This window comes from Stegodyphus dumicola, chromosome 10 (genome assembly GCF_044657685.1).
Source record: "Stegodyphus dumicola isolate Sdum_Otavi_A_Nest chromosome 10, ASM4465768v1".
Classification (NCBI taxonomy): domain Eukaryota; kingdom Metazoa; phylum Arthropoda; class Arachnida; order Araneae; family Eresidae; genus Stegodyphus; species Stegodyphus dumicola.
Window position 1 is genome coordinate 44,570,248 of NC_140777.1, and position 27,681 is coordinate 44,597,928.

At 31.7% G+C, this 27,681-nt stretch overlaps 1 protein-coding gene across 1 annotated transcript in view; it reads left to right on the plus strand.

Moving 5' to 3' along the window:
- The first annotated feature begins 4,991 nt into the window (after positions 1–4,991).
- Positions 4,992–27,681, plus strand: part of boss (G protein coupled receptor bride of sevenless) — a 52,281-nt gene continuing 29,591 nt past the window's right edge. Inside the window, exons 1-2 of the mRNA XM_035360945.2 lie at positions 4,992–5,139; positions 21,457–21,667. Of these exons, the coding sequence (XP_035216836.2) occupies positions 21,630–21,667 (38 nt within the window). The 5' untranslated portion in view covers positions 4,992–5,139; positions 21,457–21,629. The remainder of the gene's footprint in view (positions 5,140–21,456; positions 21,668–27,681) is intronic.

A 27,681-nucleotide genomic window follows, 5' to 3' on the forward strand; every position in this document is an offset into this window, starting at 1 on the left:
TTTCATTTCTGCCAAATTGTTTAGATTATCACCATAAACAGTGCTTTTGAGATAACCCCATAGCCAAAAGTCACAGAGGTTGAGGTCTGGTGGGAGGAGGGGAAGTGTTGGCCTATAAGACGTTCATTCGTGAAATGTTGCCTAAGTAACTGTGCGACACACGTGAGGTTAGGCCCAGCTCTGCATAAAAATCGTAGTATCTAAAATGCCTCGTTACTGCAGTTCATGTATCACGAAACATTTTAACATTGACTCTAAGTGAGCTGCAATCACAGTGGTCCAGCTGTCGACTGCTCTTCAGAGAAAATTGGTTCAATTATAAAACTAGCTGTCATTCAACACTAAACGGTGTGGAATGACTGCTATGCAATCGAATGCAGTAGGATAATGCAATGGAACTAGGTAGATAGCATGAGGGACTTCTTTCGCCCAAATCGATTAAAAGCGTTTTGAATCAGTGCTTGCATGTTTTAGGGCCGAATTCAGGGTTCAAAAATTACAATTTAGCGATCTGTCAGAAAACGATTTCCAGATTGTACGCACTTGTGCGAGTGATTTGCGATCTCACATTTTGTAATCGCTAATTCGTGGTTTTCACGGACGAATTTCTCACTTACACGAATGGCGCACTCGACGTTTATCGAATTTAACGGCTTTAAATGATATATTGCTTAATTCAAAGTTTCTTAAGGGTATACAACATATTAAACTCGTGTAACAAAAGGTTAAGTTAGATTCCGACCCATATTTCGTTTAACAGCGCCATTTTGCGCCATTATATACATATACAGCGCCATTTTGGCCTGGTGGTGAGGTTTCGAACTTCCTCTTTTCGCTCAAAATAAATTCCCACAACCACCTTTAGACGATTACCAAATTTGATAACATTTGATCCAGTAGTTTTCCTTTTATGACAGTTTCAATGTGGAACTTTAATTATAACTACTCTGTTTATTATTAAATTTTAATTTGAAGCTATGCGTTATATGTATACCATGCGTAAATTTTTTGCTTTTATGGAAAAATAAAGAATCGAAGCAAATATACTTAGGGTAATGGACCAAAACTGAAAAAATTTCACCTCCCTCCGAAAATCAAATATTGAAACTTCGACCTTGAATTTATTGGGCTATGGAAATATTTAATTTGACTTATTTCTAAGTCCTAGTTCTGACAACAATGCCGTCAAGAATTCTGAATTACTTAAGCTGAAGTAAAAGATTTAGTATATATTCACTGTATGTTAATAATGTAATCAGATTGTAATAAAAATAGATTATAGAATTTGCGCTGATGCAACTTTTTGTCTGACTGCACAACATGTAATGGAAGAGAAGGATTGTAGAGATCTGTTTTTGACATGCCTCTAAAATTAGATGTCATACTCCTTTTGTCTCTTCAATGTCAAAAAACTTTCCTTTGAGAGGCAACTTTAGTTTTTGGGAAAGAAAAAAAAATCACAAGAAGACAAATTTGAAGAACATGCAGGACGATTGAGTACACATACTTATTTTAGGAACACAAGCGGTTCTCCGACAGGTTATTGAATAATGAAAAGATGCATTGTCATGCAATACAAAACATTTGGAATACGTTTTCTGACTGAATAACGTAAGATTAAAAGTCATCTGCTTAATTCAGAGCCATTTACAAGTCAACTACTCGGCAATTGCAGAATCATTTTGATCCTGAGCTTGTAAGACAAACCTAATATCACTGGATTTAAACACTTCTTTAATCTTGCGAGAACATTCCTTCTTTAGCTCATATTCCAAGAATATTAAGTGAATACAATTATTGCAAAAGAAATTGAATATTCATTTTCACTACGGCTTGGTAGTTAACTAACGAATTAACAAAACTTAAATTCTGCTTTTTGTGTCTAAGAATACAACAATATTTTTTAAATATTTACAAATAAAATATTAAATTGGAGATTTACTTGGAGCCTCATCAGTTGCCTAGCATTTGAAGATTGTTAAATACTAATTGTTTGTTGCAACGTCTAACCCAGGCTTGCATGGTTGGTTTTCATAGTTTTCTATGTTCTCCTTACAAAGGTTCTCTATGAAAGCATCTTAATCAAATAGCTCCCATGTTCTTTCTATGTTCAAATAACCAACTAACTTAGTTTAAGCGCGATTTCCAAGTGAAGTTACTAGCAAAACTCGAATACTCATTAAAAATCATGTAGCTTGCCAATCGGGAGTAACATGAAAGATACGGCGCCAATAATTGAATTGCTGTTACGGTACGCTGTTTCTAAACTTAGATGGTCATTCCTTAATTAAATAGCCCACCAGCGGCTGAGCGGTAAAGACGCTGAACACTGGTAGTTCGGTCTGAGGTTCGAGTCCCGCTAACGGGCTGGCTGCATGGGCGTTTTCGTGGATTTCCCCATGTGTAACGTGTATACCAGCCAGTTTCCCTTAGAAAGTCCTCCACGAAAGCATCTCTCCCTTTAGGCAGATAGCCCTCGTGTGCTTTGCCATAATTAAATAATCCATTCAATCCAATTCAATCCTTAATTAAATATAATTGATTTGTAACTTCTACTAGAGTTGACGGTAAAAATTGAAGTGTAAATAAATAATATCGTGTGCAATCTTGATTAATATAAAATTAAAAATATTTGCATTCAGACAGAAAGTTTTTTGAAATATTTTCAGTTACTTTATAAGAAGGATTTATTAATAACCGTAATAATTACTTATTATACTACTGATGATCAGGATTCAGTTCTTGACAATTACATTCTAAATTAGAATTTTAAGGATTGTCCACAGAACCTGCTGACTTATCCAGCTATTAAGTAGCTGCAGATCATTTCTACATAACCATTGAACTTCCATTAATTAAGTCTCTAAGAGGGTTGTATGTTTATATCATAATTTGACTTTTATAAAAATGATTTTTCTAAATCTTATATTTCTATAAAAATACACTGTGATTTAAAAATATGGATGATAGTATCAGCCGCTCTTTCAGCTACTTCATAAGCAACAGTTTGTTTAGAAATAAATTATGCAGTTAATGTCATAAAATATTTTCATAAAATTCAAATAAACATCAAACGAAAATTCTCAGTTTTGGACAATTCGAATTAAGCGAAGTTAAATTAAAGTAGCAGACGATAAAACGCCGAAGGTAAAAATTTACTCTTACAAAAATTTACTTTTATTTTTTAAAAAAAAAGGAAGAAAGAGAGAAATTTAAAAAATAGTTAAAAATTTGAATAATATCATCTATAATTTAAAAAAAAAATAGCTTTTCATATAGTATTAAAAAATATTTATTACGCATCTTTGAGAGAAACAATATCATATTATTAATTCTTCGTAAAATTTTACTTGAAATTTAAGGTTAAAAATAGCTGTGGCAATTCACTGTAACAAAAATCCATAAACCACATTTGGCATTATTATCGCTCAAAAAAAAGATGCCAAATTTCAAAACGCGAAAATATGTAAATTCGTGTATATCTTAGAAAATTTTGAATAAAAAAGTCTAATATTTTGCAGATATGCTTAAAAATACACCTACTTTAAGATGATGGTAAAAATTTTACAGGTTATAATTCAAAATTTTTTTCGAAAAATTTATAAAAATTATTTAAAAATAGAAATTTAAAAAATAAAACACAAAAAATGGGTAAATTTTATTTGGAATGAACCTAAATTTCGAAATGTGAAAGGAAAAATCAAAAAAGTTTAATAAAAAAAGAGATATTAAATAAATATTTGCCAAATTCAATTAACATTGAGGAGCTAAAATTTTGAGAGCTAATATTTTAAAAACTACTCGTACGATTTTTACAAAACTTGGTATTCTGGCATAATTTGAGTCGTAGAATCGAAATATGGAAAAAAATTGGTATGTTATTTCAGAAAAAGTCCGATTTTGTGTCAAAATACCTATGTTAGAATAGTGCTATATATAAATCTAATATATATCCTAAGTCACGCTTTCGAGACATGAAAAAAGCAGTTTGAATTTTGTCAATCGGCCCAGTAGAACGGGAGATATAGCACTGTCCCATTTTTTTTTTTTTTTTTTTTTTTTTTTTTTTTTTTTGTGCAATGTACCTTTACTGCATGTATTTTGCACTGTATTTTTACTGTATGTATTTTCTACTTTACTTTTTGTATGTACGCCACTTTTATTGTATCTGCCTGTAAGCTTTGTTTACCTTATGAATTCCTGTAAGCCACTTTTAACTGTTTAGGGGAAAGAAAAACTTTAATCATGCTTCTAATTTTAAGCTAAACGCAAATTACAGTAGACTACTAAACATTAAACAATTATAAAATGTAGTAATAAAATGGCTTTGTTTAATTTTTCAAAATATCCCGCATGACTCCGAAACCTCTCTCATATTTCGTGTTAATTATATATAGATAATTCACTGTATTAACATCAGACAATATTCAAAGCGGAAGAAGTTTCCAATATACAGTGCCATTCTGAAAATTTAGAAGTTAGTATTTTTCTGAAGATAACAACAAAGCAATTTTTGAGTTTCTTCCCCACGGGGGGAAAATACATATTCTTGATTTTTTCCATTTTCTTTTTTAAATTAAAATTTGTGAATTTTAAAATTAAAATGTTTTTTGTTTTAAAATTAATTTTAAAATTAAAATTATGAATGAGAAAATTCACTAAAAACTGAAAAAAAGTTAAAAGTTAAAGATTAAATATGAAAAAAATAGTTTTCTAAAAATTTCAATTTCTTTGCTTAAATATTGACATTAAATAACGGTAGCAGAGCCCTTTCATGGAGTAATAAATTCATGAAATAACAGTAGCAGCGGGCGTTTCATGGATTAATAAAGTAACATAATAATTTTTTCTTGTCTACCTTCCAAAATTTTGGCATTAGCTAGGTGACTGAAAATTAAACCATTTTTTCCTATTTTCTTTTCTTCAGCGCAAAATGAAGCGCCTCTGAATAAAGCAGGGGGGGATACCCGCCCAACTGTTATACTCTTTTAGCCACGCCCGAAAAGAGAAAGTGGATCTGGCAACAGCAAAGTGGCAGATGGAGCGGCAGACGAGCACTTGCCGTGCGGTACTTTGGTTGAAATCAATCAAACTATCTACTGTTCTTTTCCTTTCACTATTTTGGTCGATGCGAAGAAGGTAAATATCTTATTATTCTAACGTGTCTTAATGTTCTTTTCGTGCGGATACATCTAAACATTATATATTTCAGTCCTATGTCTATTTATTATTTCCTAAAACGGTTTTACCTGTGAAAAACTTCTTAAAACTAAATTTTAAAATAGATCATAATTTTAAAGTTAGGATGAATGCTTTTGATCTAAAATATTTTAGAATACTATATGGAATAAAAAGTCGGGGCTGAAATAAATACTTATAGATTAATGTATTTTCATTTTATAAGTGTTATCACGAATATTAAGGTATAAAAATTCCCTGAGTTCTTAAATGTGCTGACAAATCTTGGAGTAAGAAAGCTCATTTATGTTTGCTATAAAGAAAGTTTTCGAAGTTAATAATAAGACTTTTACAGTTAATAAATACATTTTATATTTGATGCAAAATAAATTTTAAAATTTCATCAGCTTTTGTAGTTACACGATGTAGGATTTATATCGATACATTTCGTTTTGTTTCATTGACAATAAATTATGATTACTGCAGCAAACCTATGAAAAGAGCTAAATTGTGTGTATTTTAGTATAACATAATTAGGTATTGTAAAATTTTTAAACTGGGAGTCAGTTCGGAAATTATATTTTTTTAAATATATATATATAATTTTTTAATATAATATTAAAAAAATATATGTATAATTTTTTAATATATATATATATATTAAAAAGATATATATATATATATATATTTTAAATATTAAATTTTTCAAATTTAATTAATTAAAACCTATAAATCGAAATAGGCAAAAATGTTATCAATACACTATTAAAAAGTACATTACTGTTTAAAGTAAACTAAAAACGAAATACAAACATACAGGTGATTACAATTTATGTATTATTAAAAACGTTTTACATTATTAGCCCTAAAGGGGTGTTAGTCCTGAATGGAATATTAGTCTCGAAAGGGCATTTTTCGTCGAATCACTATAAACGGCTGTATAACTTTTCAAATTGTTGCGACCAAATATTATCGCCCTGTATTATATTTAAAGAAATTAAATAATGAAGAATCTGCATGAACGTATGAATGTTTCTCGCACTGTGAAAAAAATCAATGGTACCTAAAGCAATCAAATTTTGAATAACGTAGTCCTCTTCCGGAACATAGGCAGTCGGAAGCTCGAAATTCGAATTTCGAATTTGTTTTATTACCTATCTGATATTTTGTAAAACTTTAACGAATTTTTTATCAACAAACTCAACAATTTCAAAGCGAGCAGTACCAACACTGTACAGACTAAAATATTTTTATCTCCAGCGCGCGAAACTGTCTATCGGAAATTCTAAAGATACGCTGCTTTTAAATATTTGTGATTTTGCTGCTGAATCGAATTTTATGTGGCTTAAGCGTCATGAACATGATATTGAATAAATAAAGTAAGCATACAAAACATTAATAATACAAGACAAAAAACGTTTTCCAAAGCCATGTTAGTAAGAAGCATTGGTATGGTGAACTGAGAAAAGATTGGGTTAAAAAAAAAATATTATGCGAGCACTTAACGCTGCATCGGGAATTCTAAACATATACTACTATACTGCTTTTAAATTTTTGTAAATTTTCTTTAGCGAAATGCAAAGAAAATGTTGCTTAATAATAAAGCTACATTCAGGTAGAGGTTTTGAAGAACAATGGCATAGCGCAGACGCGTAATATTTAGTCCTATAAGCATTCTTATTAATGACGCTAAAGATATAGTTGTTAATAAAACTTTTTACCTTTAAGAAACTTACATTTACACATTGAACGACCACTTTAGAATACTGATTAACCATATTAATTTGGAACTTGAAATGAATATTGTTCTCTTGCCGAAGCTTGAAAACAGTTTCAGTATTTACTCTTGAAAAGGTTAAAAGTAAAATAATACTCAAAATTATTTATTTCAAGAGTTACAATAATTTTGTTGCGTATAGAATAACATCAATATCTAATTAAACAGAAGAATTTTTTCTTTCATTCTCAATCATATCTATTATTCTTTCCTAAATCCGCCTATTAAAAGCGGATTTTTTTTTTGCCTATTAAAAGCGACATGGTTTTAAATGGGCCTCGTTTCTGAATTCTGTCCCAAAATTTTGAAACTGATTCAAAATTTAGAAGGATCAAATTATGCATTAGTTCAGTAAAGGATTTACAGTCTTCTCTTGAGCGCCAAAGTAATGGCGATTTTGGTGATAAGAGAAAACGTGTTTTGGCAAACGAGAGAACTGAAGTTGATCAGAAGCTCAAAATGATGTTGATGGCAATAGCAAGAATTTAAGTAAATTAATTCTACATATATACTCTCCAACGCAACAAATTAATCCTATGAGAAATATTAATTTGTCCAAACTTATTACTGCAAAACTTCTCTAAATTACCATTTTTCAAAGACATTCCAATTGACAAGCTCATTGATGGATGCAATTGTTTTCATAAACAGCTTCTTACGATGGTCAGTCAAGGTACAATAACATTCTGTTCACAAAAACTACGTAAAGCCTTCTTATTCTCAATAACAGTGTGGATGCCGAAAAATATTTTAGTGTCTATAGCATCGTAATTACAGATAAAAGAAAAATATTCAAAAGAGGAAAAAGAATATTAAGACTACAACGATATTAATTTGCAATTACCGCATTTTTTTTCTCTTTTTATTGGGACAATTTATTTGATTACAATAGGTTAAAAAAGTAGGGATTTGCATTTCTTACTGTCTTTCGAATTAATGCCAAATTTTCATTTTCGAATATTTATTGTTGAGAAATTTCGATTTTTTAATGCGTTATAAATTATAATAAATTAGTTATAAAGCAATTATCGAATACAATTATATAAACCGCTATATTCAAAATTCTCTGATGCTTAAGATAGATCATTTATATGATCGGGCTTACAAGTTCGTAATAGAGATTGAATATACGCAGAATAGATGATAGCTTGATAAAATTTATTTTATCAAAAGATTTATCAAAAGATAAAATTTATTTTATCAAAAATTTATTTTATCAAAAGAAACGCTTCACAGTTCTGGAACTTCCCACAAAAAATGCTTGTACAGCTTTTCACAGTATCACAGAGTACAACCGTTTCAAATTACTGAGAACGTTAAACGCAACGCAATGAAAGCACATCTTAAAGCCGAAGCTCTTACGGGTATTTCAAGAATCCGTAGTCGTTCTGAACTAACAACTGAGAGCAGATGCTCTCTCGCCAATCTTCATAGCTTTCACCTGGCCGCCGAGAAATCTCTAATACTTCTTGAAAATACTGGAAGGCATATGAGGGCCGAATATGGTTACAGCTACATATGAAATCAATTGCAGTTATTCAATTATAATACCTATTACGGTAGTGCAAAGACCGGACCATGATGTCGACAAATATTCGCCAAGTTGGTGAATTTTCGCCAAATTTGGCAATAAAAATTAGTCACTAAAACCACCGCTAGCTTGGTGATACCTCACAATTTAGTGAGGTAGACATTTGCTCAATGCTAAATAGACTTTCACCTGTATTCTTATTTTTACGGCAGAGCATCATCTCTAGATTTTCGTGTTACATTGTACAGAAAGAAATACAAAAATTTCACATATAATTTCACTCAAATTATTTATATATGCACAAAATTTGTAACAATATATATTGCGAAAAATGTACTCCAGCATGTGGTAAGAAGTTATTTGTGAAGGCAGAATAAAATAACCAAAACGAAATAAGTAGCTTTGATTTGCTTATCAAACGACTGATTATTAATTTTTATTGACTAAATTTAAAAACATTTACCAAATAATAGTATCTGGGAAAAATTAATATATTCTTTTCAATTTAACCAGTTCAGAATTAGAAAGTGCACCTATAATTCAAGTACTCTCTTTCAGAAAGATGAAAAGGTGTTGAAAGATAGCTATTTCTTCATACATAGTAATAACATTTAATCGTGTGTTACAAGTGTTTTCATAAAATAGGGAACGTTCGCATGTATAACAATACAATGTTTATTAGTGTAACAAAATAAGCCATTTGAAAGCAACAGATATTTATGAATTATATTTGGATATTTTGCAATGGCAACAATATTATTAATAAAATATCTGTTGCTTGAAGTACTTTGATAGTATTTTTATTGGCATTGGCAAACAGAAGTTGATTTCAGGGAAAATTTAAGTAAGATTTGCAAGCTGAAAATCCCCATGTTAGAATATTAATGAAAGTTTACTGGGACGAATAAAAACTATATCGGAAAAGAGTATTAAGTTTTACCAGATTTATAAATTAGTTTATGCTATAGAGCAAGGAAATATTCCGGAATCTACTCAATGTACCTAAGAAATATTATTTGTATTCTAAAAGCCGAAGTCGGTTAATACATTTTAGAAAGGTTACTATGGAAACAAAAGTTACTCAGACAAAAGATGATTACAAAAGAAGATTAATGATAGCGTATTGAATCATCTCATCGAAGGGGAAATTAAGGCTTAATCAACGAGGCCCGTGTAAAAGACAGATTATTACTTAATTTTTTTCTTTCATCTAAACAGCAGCGTCTGGAAAATAAAGAGAAAATATCTGATATCACTTTTAATAGAAATCACTTTTAATAGAATGAAATCTCTTAATAATAGCTCCCAAAAGTTATAATTATTGAAAATATAAGCTTACAATCAAAAGAAATAAGGAATAATTTTCCTTTGGTAGATCAAATCTGAGGTATTGTAAAAGAACAAAGCAGACATTTCTTTTTCTACTTCTGCACTGATTCGTATTTTATGAGAAAACAGAGAACGTTAAATTACAATTATGGGAAAAGCATCTCATATCTATTTAAACTATTAAAACCTCTGTATATTAGTTAAATCATAATTCGCAATATATCCCTCAGCCAATGTGGCTATGAGAAAAGTCCTCCTATGACCAGGACTTAAAATGAATATGAATTCGTGCTTATTTAAGGCGAAATAGAAGTACCTGACACAAAAGAAACAAATAAAATTAATATATTGATAAATTTAGTAAGAATAAAGGAATTAAGCTGGATGTTGATGAGAATTCCAAATATTTATGTAGAGGAATTTCGAAAAAAAAAAAAAAAAAAAAAAAAACTTAACTTAAAAATAAATTTAATGAGGAATACAAGACGGCAAGCGTGAGACATCTAGTGTGGGAGGAAGAACAGATGAAGACTCAGATGTTTCAAATGTAACATAATGATTGATGTATTTGATTCTAAATATGCTAAAGAGAAATGCATTAAAATGGACCTATTACTGTATGAAATAAGGCCTCATGCAGATAATAATATGGCAGAAAATAATTATTCATCTTGCTTACAGAAACATTTATTTTTTGCATTGACTGTAGGAAATCTTAAGAGTAAAACAGTAATGTCTGGAGATCATGTGGAAACTAACACTTTAGAGAAAATTAAAAATTATTATCATTTTAAAGTTATTAAAAGGAGTAGGAGCACTGCAGTATTTAACTGGCTAGTAACTGCAATATCCAGCTGCATCTAGACATAAAGCGCAGATGACTGCGATAGACAGTGGCAAAAAGTACATTCTGGCTTTAAACATAGACATATCTTTCAAGGTGAACCTACAAGTGACAAAGCACAAGTTTATCGGTAACTTGTGGTACTCTGGTACTGTAAATAGACGGCATGCAAGAAAAGGTAACGTTTGAAGGGTTTTAAAAAAAAACGTTTTCCATGTTACGTTATGTCTTACGTATAGAACTGTCTACAGCTTCAGAGTTATAATCGCTTGGAAGATATCAGGGTTATATTCAAAAGCTAGCACTTGAGTTACATATCAGTAGCCTTAAGGAGTTAAAAGAATATGCAGTGGTTAAATAATTATTTAGCTCAGTGGTAAGTGAGATCAGCTTTTCGGGTTAGAATTTTAGAGAAGTGGTGTACTAACTATATTTTAGAGAAGTGATGTACTAACTGTATAGAAGTTATAAAAAGTAGTGAAGTCTATTATTCAAATATTAAGCTGCATTTCGGATGCCAAAGAATGGGAATTAATAGCAATTGAGAGTTAGATCTTTAAAAGATAAAAGAAATCAACAGGATTACTTTTTTGATATTTATGAATAATAAATTTATAGGAATAAAATTAAAGAGCAACATCAAATTATGAACTATTTAAAGTTAGTTAGCTATTGAAAGTTGAATAATCTACATATTTTTAGAAATCTTTTGATTATATTTTCAATTAAGATTATCCAACATTATAACCATAAAAGGTCTTATTTGTAACAAACAAATTATTTGGATTATTTGGATAATTGTATTATTTGGATTATTTGGATTATTTGGTATTATTTGGATAAAGCATGAATGGCTTTATCCGGTCATGATATTTTTGTCACTTGATATATATTATAATTTAAAATATTTTATTTTCTTACTTTCTTTAATGATGTAAATATCATGTTAATGAATGGAAGTTTACAAAAACAGAGACCAAAATAAATAAATAATACAAATTTAGCAAACAAATGCTGTTTAAATACAGGTGTTCATGAGCAGATCCAAAATGCTGTGCCACTCAGAGAATTTTAATGTAACGTTTTTATAGCAAACAGGATTTGTGAAAAGCAGGTAATTCAATGAGAAGTTCTTAAGAAACAGGAATGTTAATTTGCTTAAGCAAAAGATTTAAAGCAAAGCGGGTATTGAAATTAAGAAGATATTATTGGATTTTTAAAATACTTAATTTCAAATGAAATACTAAATACAAGAGTGGATGGGAGCACAATGCCAAACAATGCATCCAGTTGTGTAAAGCTAGGAAAAACACAACATTCATATTTGTACTACAGTCATCAATTTCTAAATGTATATATCATTGCTGACGTTTTTCTGATGAACACTTTTCCAGACTGATTTCATCAAGAAAATGGAAGACCTAATTATATTACTATAATGGATTTACTTACAGAAACCGAAAGATAACAAAAGAAGGAGATCAACAATTGATGCTTTTATTTTGCTCGCAGTGGAGCATACATACGGAGCGATATGCTTTTTGGTTTAAAGAATACAGCAGCGTTCTTTGAAAGATATATTTGGCAGTTACTTACATCGGGAAAATTTTATATCGAGGAAGTCAGGTGTACTATGTCTAGTAAGGTTATGATCTACAAGTGAAATTTACTAGAAACATTCAATAATAACATTTGACGAACTTCCAAATTAACAAACATTGATATAAAACTTCATATTCTGGACTGTGTTGCCTTCTTTTTATTTTATTTTGACACAAAACTGATTTAGTTTGGATCCTTTGTTTGTTAGTCTAAATTAAATCGTGACATGAGTTTTTGACTTACCGAACTTATATCCTTAAAATTTTGTACACATATGTATTTGCTGTAATAATACCATATATTCAAGCAATTTTTTCTTTAAATATTCGGAATTTCAAGGGCGTTTTTGCCTATGTCTTACTTAAATGTTTTTGACATTCTATGCAGATACAAAGTTATATAGAGAGATGCAGAGTTAAAGCAGCAAATTGCGTTTTTTCATGTATCTTCAATTAATGGTTTAGGGGTGTCGTATATCCATCGTGAGATGGGTTCTAGGTTATTTAACATGAACGCGACATGATATGGCTATTTTGATATACTATACGTATTAAAGGACGAGCATTTTATTATAACACGAACAAAGACACATCACATAAGTTAGTAACATAATATCCCGCTGGCATACAGCGTGCAACAACCATTTTCGTAGCGTTCTCTTCTATATCTGTAATGTCGACTCAGTGTCATGCGAGAGAGAGGCTGAAGCTGCGGAGCTGAAGGAGGCCACGTACGAAGGGACTGCAGAACACCCCAGAGCACGAGAAAGAAGACCATTTCCCTGCAACGACGTAGGAAACAAATTAATGACCATATCGCGGAGATGAGTTTGAACGATAGAGAAAAGCCTCAGTTTAAAGCGCTCAAGATTTCTGCAGTGAGTGGCAACAGTAATGGACTATCCATCAATGGGCATATCAGTGGAGTTCCTTGTAATATGATTATTGATACAGGAGCTAATGTTATAGCTAGCAACTCTGCTTAGTATACAGAGTTGTTCAATTCTAGTTTCTTTTTCCACTGCCATTTTACAGTACCATTATTCAGTTTACAGAAGGCTGCCCTTACCGCTTTCCGTTTCGGAGCCAACTGTAAAAATGTGATAACTGATATTTTGAATTAGTTCATCGTTTATGTTGATGCTGTCGGACAGATTAAAAGCAGCTGGATGAACTTTTTTCAGATGTGTTGCACTTCATAGTGCTTCATAGTCTCCAGCTATGATACAGTGTGGTGCTCTAGTTAGAAAATTAGAATTACGTTCTTCCAATAGAGAAATGATTTGCTTGGCAGTAGGATGCACAGCAATAACATCATTGCTACAGTTGCTAGTGTCTAGTCTTATGGAAAATGTATGCTGTATGGCTTTCATCAGGAGAGAGGAGAGAGAGCCATAGTAAATAATCGCAGCTAGTTGGTTCTTTGAGAGAAACTTTTTGCGATGTGACGGAACACTGGAAATCTCTCCATTGTAAGTGTAGGCCTCTTGGAAGATTTCAACATTAGTAGCGATATGTGGCATTGCTTGTAGTGCGTTAAACTGCATAGCACTTCTACAAATTGCACTGTAAAAATCGAAGACCTGTTACATGCTTATTTAATGTCATCTTAGCAGAGTTCTACTCAATGGTCGTTTTGAGGCCCTCAAAATGGGCTCTGAACACCGAGTAAGAGCTTGAAGTAGCTGGATGGTCTGTGTTGAAGAAGATCCTCTTTTCAGAATATGTATTACAGCAATTAACGCAACTCACTTTTTCTGAGCTACACTCATGCGTTAGATATCCGTTGCCACACTTCGCGCATACTAGAGTGGTCTTTCAGTTCCTATTGTAGTGCCTGAACTCCTGGTAGTTGTAGCAGCGTATAATCCTAAACACATGGACGAAGAGCACAGTACTTCAAAGCCGTCTAACTTAAATAGGTGCTCTACTGACTTAGGTTCTATGTCTATCACTCAGTTTTCCCGACGGCTTTGCCTAGAGGGGCTTGTTCGAGCTTGACAAATACTAGGATTGAAGTCAAGCAGTTGATCTACGAGTGCTGTTGTGAGGTCTTCTTTTCCTACTCCAAATATATTGAAGCTTGCCTTCTTGGTCTAGACTTCCGTATTTCAAATGTTTTCTTTAGTGCTACCCTATCTTCTGTTGCCTGCTTGAGGGTAGCAAGTGTGCCTTTCCCCAACACCTGATAAGAAGCTCTTTGCACATTGTGGGTCGCAATTGCACTAAAGAGATCCCTAGCTGGAATGAGGTCCGCAGTTAGTTCAGCTTTAATCTCTTCAGGTGCCCACGTGAAGTTCTTTGTTTTTGGTAAGAGAACGTTCTCCGGTAGTACTGGAGAAGAGCCTGAAAGCGGTAAAGGGTTCCGTTTCCTTCTTGTCATCTCTGCGAAGCGAGCTTCTGATACGGACTCTTGTGCTGAGACCGAGAATCCCTCTGCTAGAAACAATACAGAAAGCTAAGGAGTCTAGTGAAGTGGCTGTATACTGTTAGCAATTTGCTGCTCTTGTATCGTTACTCTTGTAATTTGTTGCTCTTGTATTAATACTTGTCCCCATACCTGGGCGCAATATACCGTTATAGTTAAGCGCACAGTGTTTGCAAAAGATGTAAACTGCTTTCTTTCAGAGGAGTTTAGTCTATGATATTCTTTTGCTTGTAAGATAAATAATTTGAGTTGGTTACAGATTTAGCTAATTTCTTCCAACATGGAGACAGGTGTGATTAAGCTAGATGCGCTTTTATCAGTAGGAGGGGAATCTTGAATTTACGCACCTTGCCAATTGTAGGGAGTATCCGAATGCATAGTATTCCACTCAGATAAAATCTTTAAAAAATTACAAATAACACTTAAAAAAAAAAAAAAAAAAGCAATTCACACATTTTTACAGTACTAAACGTGGATGAGAGGATGTACGATAAAATCAAACACACTCACAGTATTTCATGAATATAGCACTACAACAAAAGGCTGCGGAGTACAATGCACATACTTTTACAGAGCTAAAACTGAATGAGGAGATGCACGATGAAAGCACATACACTGCCAGTTTGGCTGGAGTAATGAGTATGCACCGTAGCACTATAAAGGAAGCATACGTTATAGATCTTCTGTATAAAGTGAAAAATATGTATTTTAATTCGATAAAAATATTTAAAGTTTTGAAGTAGATGTACCATGAATTAAAGGCATTTTTATTTAAATCAGTCTGATTGAACAGAAATAAAGTTATAGTCTTAAGAGTTGTATCTACTGTTTTCAAATAGTTTAGTTTATTAATTAATACCAGACAGATTAAATATGAAAACATAATATCTCACATTTTTCCGAATGGTCACAGACTCGAACGAAAAGTGAAAAACGCAAAATCGCCTTTTGAGACTAATTTAAGTTAGCTCTTTCTGGTTAAAAATAAACAAAAAATATATTTCAGTAATCATTTTAGAGTCAAATAAATTGACTGACAAGAGACCGACAGATGATTTTATGGAGAATATAAATCCAGTGACTTGACATATAACCTCTCAATAATTCTAATTCTCTTCCCCCCCCCCAAAAAAAAACTATTTCACAAACTTCTTTTGAAAAATATTTCTTCATAACACAGAAAGTCAACAATCAGGAGGCAAAGAAAAGGTGTGATTATACTCTTAATTTGCTTTGTGATTATTTACTTTATTATCAGTGTCGAATAATCATATGTTAGCCAATTAGAACTATATTTCGAGACAATTAGGTGTTGGAATAAGCATATATCGGCCAATCGGCTGCGAAAAGAGCCACAAAATTGGCATAGCACTCGTCTTCTGTGAAAGCTGTCGCAGAATTTTATTTATTTATTTATTTATTTATTTATTATTTAATATTATGTTGAGTTTCATAAATTCCAAAGAAACAACTTACAGGTTTTTATTTAAAACTTTTCTACTTAGATTTTACATATTGTTTAATATGCAACTCAGGTTATTCACTAACATCTTTTGAACCCTATATTCATTTGTTCCGTACTTTCTAAAGTTGCACCACGCCGTTTTCATTTACTTAAAATGTTCTAAGAAATAATTATATTTAACTACCAACGAATCTGTTATTCAATTAATCATCCAGAAAATATTGCTGTCTTTCTAAGATTTATTTTGGTCTATTTTATGATTATTTTAAATTTAGATTCAAAATTGTCAACTTTTTTAATTGGCTTGTACATATACTTACTCGACATCAGTATCATTTTGTTAACATTTCAAGAGCTGTAAATAATAAACGAATTGTGTTGCTGCAGTTTTACAAAATATAGTTTCAACAACTCTTTAGCGATTATATCTTAATCACTTGTTGATTATATCTTAATTATAATCAAAGTCAAATACGCTTGTTAGTTTCTAGAGTCATTAGGTAAGTTCGAAGCAGGAGTGATGAAAAATGAGCAACGCCCTCGCCTGGAATCGAACCACGAACCTACGTACGTAGGAATAAGAGCTCAGCGAGCAGACCACTGCAGCACGAAGGCACGCTAAGAAGGCAGGAGAAATATCTTATAGGTTTATAGACCGAAAAGTTTTGCATTAATTTGACTTGTTATAAAAGAGTACACTAATAGTAAACAGGTATGCTATTTATTATATCAAACAGGCAAGTCTGTTTGGCTCCCATGCAAATATACCTTCATGGAATTTTCAAGAAAAATTGGAGTTATTAATACGCAAGGCTGCTGTACTAAATTATGAGTTTTGTTTTTTGAGATAGTAATTTTGCTTCAGTTTTACTGTGTTTCGAGAGTATCCTAATATATATATAGAGAGAGAAACATTAGAGGAACTCATATAAATATCTAATTAATGTTTATCTTCGAGGTTTACCCCCTCCCTCTCTGATCAGGGGGGTGCTCCCAAGAAACTTAAGTTTTTAAATAACTATGTGTAGGAACGTAAAATGTGATGTGGACACCACATGACTTCCTTGTTCGGTCTATTAAATAATACTCTTTTTTTTAATTTTTTAAGGGATCATATCATTCTGGACACACACTCCCTTTTAATCGTAGCATTGATTTGTCCTTTATTAAAATAAATAATTAAAATTCAAGGTCATATTGTATTCTGATCATCAGTGAGATGTATAAAAAGGCTTTGAATGATCAAAATGCTTACAAAATCGAAATATGTAGATTCTTTCTTATTTTGGTTTGAAATTTAAAATACTTAAAAACATTTTATGCCGCAACTTTAAATCTGTACAGCCCACATAATTCTTTCAATTGTATTAATTATGTGCAACTGTTTAATTGGATTTCAAATAGTTAATTAGGTTAAAAGAACAATAACAGTTTTCATTGTACTCTGAATAGTAACAAAAATATTCGTTTACTTTTAAAATTACTTAGTAATAATTTCTTAGCATGTAGTTGGAAAGTTTTAAGAGAAAAGTTAAGAGAAGGGCCTTCAGGTGCCATTTCCTCTCTAGAGATCAAAATGAGTCCTAGTGTTGTGGTCTGGTTACCGTGACAACGGAGTTCTAGCTCCTAGTCTTGCATATAAAAAGGATAAGAACGAATATTAGTTCTCGTTCATACAGCAGTAGTTACTTGTCATTTAGAAGCAATGGGTCAGCTTTATGGGTAGAGGTTAGGAGTTTTGTGGGCGGGGTTGGCTTCCTGTTCGTCTTATTTTCTGTTTTAAGAGACAGACACGCACTTAGGAAACAATTTGCAGCTATAGAAGATCATTAAAAACATTTTTATATTGTTCATTTTTCTTTTTTGGATATAACACCATCCTATCCAGAAGAGACATAACACAGATATCTTACAAAACGCAGTTTATCACACATAACATGCATTATGTTGACATAATACGCACTTTAAAAACAGGTATGGAATTTATGAATTTCCAATAAAAAGGGGATAAAACAGTGTTAAAGTTTGTGAGTTACATGTAGTAATTAAATTTTAATTTTGCTTTTTATCTGTCAAAACGATAGCTTCACAAATCAGCTTACTAATCAGTCTTAAAATGCCTTAAGTCTTAAAATGCCTTGTTTCGGATTCTTCTTAAAATGAGTTTGCTAAAATTATTGTCAGAGTAATGTAAATTTATGGTAACCTCTGTACCTCCCCCATCTTTAATTTTTTTTAATTTGCTTGCGTTCTTGTAATACATGATAAACTGACAGACTTTAGAATAAAAAAATTGTTCATCCGAAGTATTTCTAGTTTTCTATTGCTAAACGTTTAAAATTTTAATAGAATTTTAAAAATACTGAAATTTAGAAAATCCTAGTTGTTTTAAGTTAAAATAATTGATGCAAGATTCATTAGCGAGTTTGTAAAATATCTGATGTTAATTAACCTAGTATAATTTTTATCTTTACTTTAACTTCTCCTTTTCGTATTCCTCACCAGAATGCAAATTACCTTTGCGTGTCTCTAAGCTGAGGTTTCTAACTCTTAGTAGAGAGAAAGAGAGCTTCTGGCAGTCAAGGCTATTGTAAATTTTGCCAGCTCTGTGTCAAAATGATATTCCGGGTTTGGCATCCTTGCTAACCGATATTTAAAACTTGTGCGCCAGTAAAATACACTTTGAGCCAGCTTATTTCTTATTCTATTGCATGTATAGTCTTAGACTACGTTATCAGCACCTCAATTTACTTGTCTGGTATTGCTTAATAGCAACGACTGGTGGTTTTGCCTTTAACGAAAGTTGTACCTTTTATTCAAATTAGATGAACATAAAAAAAAGGTTATTTTAAATCTTCTTCAGCATTTTGTGACTATTTAAGACGCCATGATAACTCGCAATCTTGTCTAGGAGGACTTGCAGGATTTAACTTTAGTTTCCAGTTGCAAGAGCAACACTAAAACTTGAATACAAAAATAACTTTAATTCGAAAGGACTGGTTCTTCTAATAAGTTTAAAAATTATCTAGATTTGAAGAAAAAAATCAAAGTCGTAAATATTATCAGTTAATACTCCAGCTTTTTAGATGTAAATGATATGTTAAACAAATATTTCAAGTGGTTTCAAGAACTCCATTCAACAATGAAATTCATGTATATTGTTATGAATTTTATATATATGTAAAACATTTTAATGAAAATTATGTGAAATTATGGTACCTTTTGCAACTCTTAGTAGAAGACTACTATTTCTAACTCTTAGTAGAGAGAAAGAGATCTTTTGTATAATGTATTATATAATAATAGTTTTGATGTTTAATTTTTGTCATTCGCCTTGGCGATACTTTGATTCGGTCCCCTATAACGGTAATTAGTACTGTAACTGAATGACTGTAATTGGTCTTTATATGTAACTGTAACCGTATCCAGTCCTTATATGTAACTTTAAGTGTATCTGCCTTCCTAAGTTCGATTTTTCGCTCTGCGGGCAAAAAGACTTAGCGGGAGCAAAGCAAGACATCTGTCTTCTTTGCCTGTCTGTTTGTCTATATCTGCCTTCCAGTAATTTCGAGAATGAAAGTACCAGAGATTTCTCGGCAGTCGGAGGAAAACTAGTATATAAGACTGGAGAGAGCATAAGCTCTCAGTTCAGAGCTGATTTCGGAGTATTGAGAGAGCGTACAAAATTCGCTCTTTGGATGCATCGTGTTTTTAACTTTATTAGTAGTTTGAAGTGCTATTTATTAATCCTGCTCTGTTATACTGAGAACAGCTGCAAGAATACCTTTGTGGAAAGTTCCAAAAATGTAAACTGTTTCTTTTGGAAAACTAAATTTTACCAACCTATCATCGCACTCAATTCATTACGAACACATACGCACGCAACAGTGTCCGTATTTGGAGTTTTTGCGGTAAAGCAGGCATTTCGTAGAATTGCATGAGTGGTCGGTCCCTAGTGGCAGCTAAAGCACGTAGCTCTCTTCTCATTGGAAAGCGTACATGTGTAAGTTAAATGCAATAAACTACATTTCAAGCATCTGGGTTCGTTGAAACAAACGAGCTGGACGTGTCAAAATCTTTGACATCGAAAACAAATCCTGGAACGTTTTCCTTCCTTGAATTTACGAACTCTGACCCGTAGAGAAGAAAGAGTTCTGATCTTAAATATTTGGAGATCCTCATCAGTTTTAAACACTTCTGTAAAGAAGGTCTGGAGCTTGAACAGTTGATTCATTTTTTTTTCTTCTCAAACTGTTTCATATTTGAAACAGGAATATATAGGCCAAGTAGTTTCAAGTAGTTCTTCTTTGATATTCAAAACGGAAAATCTCCTCCGTTCATTAATGTCAGATTCTTTTTTTTTTTTTTTCGGCTAAGTGTCGAAATTAAACACCAGTTGTTTAGCTGCGGCCAAGTAATAGAGACTAATAGTTGTGTGTTTTGCATTTTCATTTTTGCAGTGCTTTATAAAATATTTTTTTTAATATTATGAATCAGAGGAGAAGCTTTGAATTTGGAAAGTTATACAAAATTACAGTGAACAGGAAAAGACTGCAAGAGCAAAACTGACAATAAAACTGCACATAATCCAAAATAGCCAATAATTAGGTATATTAAACTTAATCTAATTATGATAAATTAGATAATAAAAATAGTTCTCATTTGAAGAAAATAGTCTATTATTTGACAACCACAGCTTAAAAAGGGAGAGGGCTATGAAACACAAACGTTCTTAAGGAATTTCTTCTTTGAAAAATTTGCCTCGGTTAATATAAATAGTCGATATAATTCTTCTTTGAAAATAAGTCATAAATTTATGAGTAATAGAAAATGATCGCTATTTTCCCCTCATTTGGTACCACTACGAACTAAAATAATTTATCCTAGTTTCTTCGACGAATTGCTTTATTTCTGAACATTAACACTTTATTAGACGCTGTTGTGAATTCACGACATTTCAGATGCTGTTTATGGCTGTTGAAAAAACGAATTCACATGACTTCAAATGTTCTTTCTGGTTTCTGATAAGGGGAATTTGTGTATTTTATGACGCATTCCGAGTACCGCTGGCGGGAATTCACATCGTTTCAAATGTTGTTTTTAATAACCTTTAAATTTTTTTAGTCAATTTCTTGTCACTTTGAACGTCACTGAAGATTCTTAACAAATTTTTGGGGAAAAATATAGAATTACCATAACATTTTAATGTAAATTTGATGCTATTTTTATTAGATCCAAGAATGATAATTATATATATTAAGAAATAGAATAGAATGATTTTTATGACAGCGTTTCATTTGCAGAACTTCAAAACTCTTGTAATGCAGACATGTTATCAAAAAATGCACTTATTCCCTTGCACTACAGATGAAGATGAGACATAACAGCAAACAGCAAATTTGGAAATGCCTGTTGCTTTACGTTTACCGATCTTGGAAATCACTGTAATGCTATTCAGCTGTAATTCCAAAAACTAATGAGCATTGTTTACTGGTATCTAAATATCAAGGGCATGTAAGTGTAAATCAAAATGAATTTAGATTTGTTAATAAAATTATATATTATTCAATAGTCCAGTAAAATAAAATTTTCAATAAAAAAGTAAAGAGGCAAACATTGATAATGTTGATATATGTTGAATCAGTTTTTATACATGACCGATTATACCTGATAAAAAATAATCTGACATTTCCTATTACATTCCATTCTATTTATTGGAACAATAAATTAGATTTAGTTTACAAACGATAAAACCTGAAGTGACACTTTACTTAAAACTCGTTGCTAATTGAAACATGGAATTGGGAGTTTGTGTGTTGGCCACATTCGACTATTTCTCAATCTGTTTCAGACGTAAATTTTGAAATTCCTCCTCAAAGATAATTCAAACGGAAATATTTTAATTAAAATAAAATTTTTACATGTCCCATATTTTAAAACAAATTTTACAATTTTTAGTCTTGGTTTAACGACAGAAACCTTCAACCATCAATCAACTTTACTAAAGGAATTAATCAAGGACTCAAACAAATGTTATCCGGTCTATTTGCCGGCCTATTTATGCGTATATTTATTCTGTTTAATTCTACAAAAGTTCAAATACTCACAATTTTTCTTCATCTCTAAAAATTTCGATATTTCTGTAGCTGGGTAGCAAGCGTATAGTAATTTAGTCACGTTGAAATATTGAATTATGCTCAACATTACCAAACACGAGGCTGGAAAATTATGAACCTCAAATTTTGTACTACATAGATATAGAAAACAACTTCTTACTATTAGTGTAGAACGGAAACTTGCGTGTGGAAAAGGTGTCGATTATGAAATTGTTTTCTTCCAGCTCATTGATCGTATTATTAACTGCAGAGTGTTTTTGAAATAGTCTTATACAGGTTATCGAAAATCAATCTTTTCATGAGAAATTAAGAAAGATGAGAAAAAATTCCATTCTTTAAGTCGATGGTACAGGAAAGTAAATTGCCAAGTTACTTGGCCGTCAATTCACACACACATATATATATATATATATATATATTTTGAAAGAATGTAATGCATTTTTAAGAAAAGTCATCTGCATAGTTTGTACAACATTTACATATCCAGATTATATATTTACAGAAGATTAAATGCAAATTAAAATTTATGATGCTCTTAAAATAAAATTTAGTTCCGACTGTCGTAGATTTAACTGAACTCGATCATTTAGGGAAATTAAAAAGTTTTCTTAAATCATCAGTACTGATATAAAGAGCACATACAAATCGAATGCCTAAATACCCATCATATATGATATACAGTTGGCAATTATATTACTGACTGAAAAATTTGTCCACTAGCCGGCCGAGCGGTAAAAGCAGTTGAACATAAGTAGTTCGGTTCGAGATTCGAGTCCCGGCGAACGGGCTGGCTGCATGGGCATTTTCGTGGTTTTCCCCATGTGTAACGTGGATACGAGTCATTTTCCCTTAAAACGTTCTCTACGAGGCATCTCTCTCCATCGTGTAGTGCTTAATGGCAGAGCACATAATAAATAAATAAAAGATAGAGACATTTGCCTCACCGGTGGTCGAGTGATTAAGTGATCTGGTGGTCGAGTGACTAGTGAATACTGTTATTTCGACTTGGTTTATGTTCAACCCAGACGAATGGCGTAGCTGCATGGTTTGCTTTTGTGTTTTCTTCATGTGTGGCGTGAATACGAGCCAGTTTTCCTCAGAAAGTCTTCAACGAAAGCACCCTTCTCTTCAGGCAAAAAGGCCTGGTGCTCTTTGCCTCGAATAACCTAACCTAATTTAGCCTAATCTCTGACTAAGTAGTCTTTAAGTAAAATATTTTCATACTTTCAATTAGCATGGTAATGAATGTCATTAGTATCTATAGTTAGATTCTGAGATCATCAAAGTAAGATTCAAGAACATTTGATCCGCATGGACAGTACCGTTTCTGTATTTCCATTCTAGGAACTTAACGGATATTGTTTATAAAAGACTTCAACAAATAGCTTAAACTTCAGCCAGTCATCCCGAGGAAAGTTTGGAAGCACAAAATCGCTCATTACTTAGATAATCAACAGATAGAAATTCTGAATCGTGCCTATTTAACAGAGATTTTTCTGACGCCTGGAAATCCAGTACATTTGAAATATTCTAGTATGGATTGTTCCGTAGAAAGCAGATCCAAAATTTTGATCTCTAATTTGAAATTGCGAGGTAAGAACAAAGAATTAGCTGTTAAATTTATACCCTTCTTTACAAAAACTAAATTGGTTTGTAGAGGATTAATCGTAGTGACATAAATCCAAAGCAAGCAATTGACGTCACATTTAACCTATATAGACGCTAAATCACACTGTTTGGCGACTGTTTTTATTTGTTGAAAGTAATAGACGGGAGAATACTTAAATACCATAAACATTTAAATATACAGACATTGGTAAAAATTTGCATAACTCAAGCAAATTTATCAGAGATTATAATTTAAACTAATTTACACAAATTCAAGATTTCTTAAAGCCATACTATTTTTTATTTAATTTAAGAAACGAAGTAAAACATTTTAAATTTAAGTTGTCAATCTGATGTAATTAATGTATCACATCAAATCAATTACTGTAACTGATATTTAAGAAATTGCATTTTATAATTTAGAAATGTTTTAAGCATGTTTTGATATTAATGAGAATCATTAATCATGATTCTTTTGCCTTGAAAGTCCGGCAAAATCCGTCTTTGCCCTCAAGTCTGACGACTTGAAGACAAAAGCGTGCATTTTTGCCCAATTTAAATACATGTACTTTCAATGCGAGTGTCATGAACAATTTTTCCATAAAGTCTTCATTATCTTATAAAATTTTAAAATATATTTTATATGTTTTTCGAACATTTTAAATAGCGCTCCTTAGACGATTAGAATAAGAATTTGGCAAAACAGTAGCATTAGAATTTGACATTTAGAAGCTTAATAAACTTAAATTTTACATAAATAACTCTCTTTATTTAGTAAATTAAGTTTTTAAGTATTATGCTTATAGCAGTGTTAACATCTAGAAACTTAATTAATGTATAAAAGTTTTATGTAAAAGCACTTTATAATAAAAATTTATTTGAAACATCAAAATATGAAATTTTTATTAGCGTTACTTACACATGTTTGTTTTATAACTTGATTCTGGAATTTATTTATGGAATCAATGAAGAAAACGTTAAAAAATTTCATATCAACAAGATTATATGCGATTTAGTTCATACTATAAAAGTCCTGAAAGGTTATTCAGTCTTTCGAATCTCGAACATAACTCGAAACTTTCAAATCTCTAACATATCTGGGAACTTTCGAATATCAAACATTTCTTTTTATCTTTTGAATTTTAACATCTTAAACATCTTTTGAAGCTTGTTTATCTTGAATCTCTCAAATCTTTCAAAAGAAATTATATATAATGAGTGGAAGGGGGAACTTTTATCTAATAGTAAGAGTTTTTAATTAAACCAAAAATTTTAAAGCTGCGTTTAACTAAAGACAGGTTTAAGAATATAGAATTTTAAAATGCATTTATACACCTATAATTAATTTCTGATTAACCGGAGTTTTACCGGGAACGACGTGCATAACTAGCTCAAAACACAGAATAGTTAAAAGAATAGTTAAACGTAAGAAACACACAGAATAGTTAAACGTAAGAAAGAGAAATAACCATATTATAATTAAAATAAAACTGCTATTAACAATTTGCCTCTATTCTAGAAATCTTAATCTGGAGCAGTTTATTTGGATAATTAAATTAAATCAATATTCAAAGTTCTCTGTCCCATTTCTTTCAACAGGGCGTGAGTAATCTCTTTTTCTCTATCTTGGTGTCTCTGATTTGGATTTGTTTCACTATGGTGAAGTACAGCATTGCGCGTTACAGCTACCTGCGTTAAACAAGAGATACCCTAGTGGAAGCTTTCTAAGCGGGCTCTTACGTACTTTTACTCATAAAGAAAAGTTCCTTTCTATATTCTTTCCTCATATTACGGCACCTGCGATTTATTTTTGTTTACATTACTCTTGCATTTCAGTGGAAGTCGGTGTGAAACAGAAGATTAGTGGCTTCATTTATTTTTAAAAACAAACAATTTAATAGGTGATTTAACAATATTTATATATATGTATATATACATTTTATATATTTATATCTATGCATTTTTTACATTTATATAATCTGTTATTTATATAATCCATAGTTCTATTTAAGAGAGCTTTCGATTTCTATATTCGATTCAAATCACTACTTCAATTAAGTCTTAATGACTTACACACATTTTTATGTTACAATATATGCATAATTCGAGATTAATTTCTAATCAAAACATGGGGATTATCCCCCCTTCGTATCAAATTCTATCAAGAGAAACCGAGTGAGCGACCGCCGCCTTCCCAGTTCGTTTTTCGACTCCTCGTTGCCACTGGCAGAAGCGAAACTTTCGCTCATTTCGCTTTCGAGTTGTAACATTTCTCCCACCTTTTGATTTTTGACAAAGTATGAAAAAAAAATCAAAACAATTGTGAAATGAAAATTGAAATAAGAATATAAGATGAGTAATTTAAATCTTACCAAAAATTAACAATTTTATCTAGGCGTAACAAATATCTTGAATATTTTAAACTTACTTAATATTCTGCAAACTTAGATTCTTTAAACAACAGGCAAAAAAAAATTTTCTGAAAAATACTATTAAAGAGATTAGTTCACTAAACTGGAAAAACCAAATTGTATACAAAATTTAAATTCAAAGAAAAGAATAAAGAAATCAAATAATAGTATTAAAGAGATTAGTTCACTAAACTGGAAAAACCAAATTGTATACAAAATTTAAATTCAAAGAAAAGAATAAAGAAATCAAATAATAGTGGTACTGAAAACAAAATTAAACTAATTAAAGTTCTTTGGTTTCACAATTTTTCTACCATATATACTAAACTGAATGTTTTTATCAGAATTTTCAAGTTCATAGTCTTTGGTATCAATTACTAAATCATCCGTTTTACTAGTATTTCTCGAAGATGTGGATGATTCAGTAGTTTTAAGCTCGAAGACTGATTCTTTATTGTCTATTTCCATTGGAAATACTCTTTGAACTGGTCTTAACAGTTCATCACTAGATGTTTTTACTTTCACCACTCTGATGTTGTTGTCTTTTCCTGGGTATGTTTCGTTTACACGACCCATGGGCCAGTCTGTTCTTTTCCTTCTAGCGTCCTCTGCGAACACTAAGTCACCTTTCTTGATGGTTTGCGAAGGTACGGTCTTTGGTCAATGTACTAACAGTCCAAGATATTCATCTCTAAAACTTTTACGAAATTCTACACGTAACTTTTGGTGGTATCGCCATCTTTTCGATAAGTTAATTTTATCCAAACTGTCCAGATTCGGAACGCCTTCAGTGTTCGCACATCCTTAATAAACATAGATGGAGTAAGTGCACATAAATCGGTGGAATCTTCTGACTCGTAATGTTAATGGTCTGGAGTTGATATTTACTTCTGCATCACATAGGATAGTTAACATTTCTTCATATGAAAGTAATGCTTTTCCCAGGACTCTTCTCAATAATTTCTTGATCATCTGAGCCTGTCTCTCCCCCCAGCCGCCCCACCATGCTGCGGTTGGTGGATTTAACTTCCACTGAATTGTCATTGTCGAAGAACTTCTGATAATTAGGTTCCAGTCAACAGATAGGAGTAAATTCCTTGCCCCTACAAAATTTGTGCCATTGTCGCTGTATACTACTCTAGGCCGTCCTCTTCGTGCTATGAAACTTCGAAATCCGAGGAAGAATTCATTAGTCGATAAGTTTTCAATTAATTCTAAATGAATCGCACGATAAACTCCACAGGTAAAAAGCAAGATCCAAGCTTTTCTATTTTCCTTTAAATAAAGTAGTTCTGCTACATCAACACCCGTCACCCGACTCGATCTTCTGGGAGAGGACAAGGTACTGTATCAAGAGCTTTCGCCGAGTGTCTCTTGCACCGAACGCACTTCG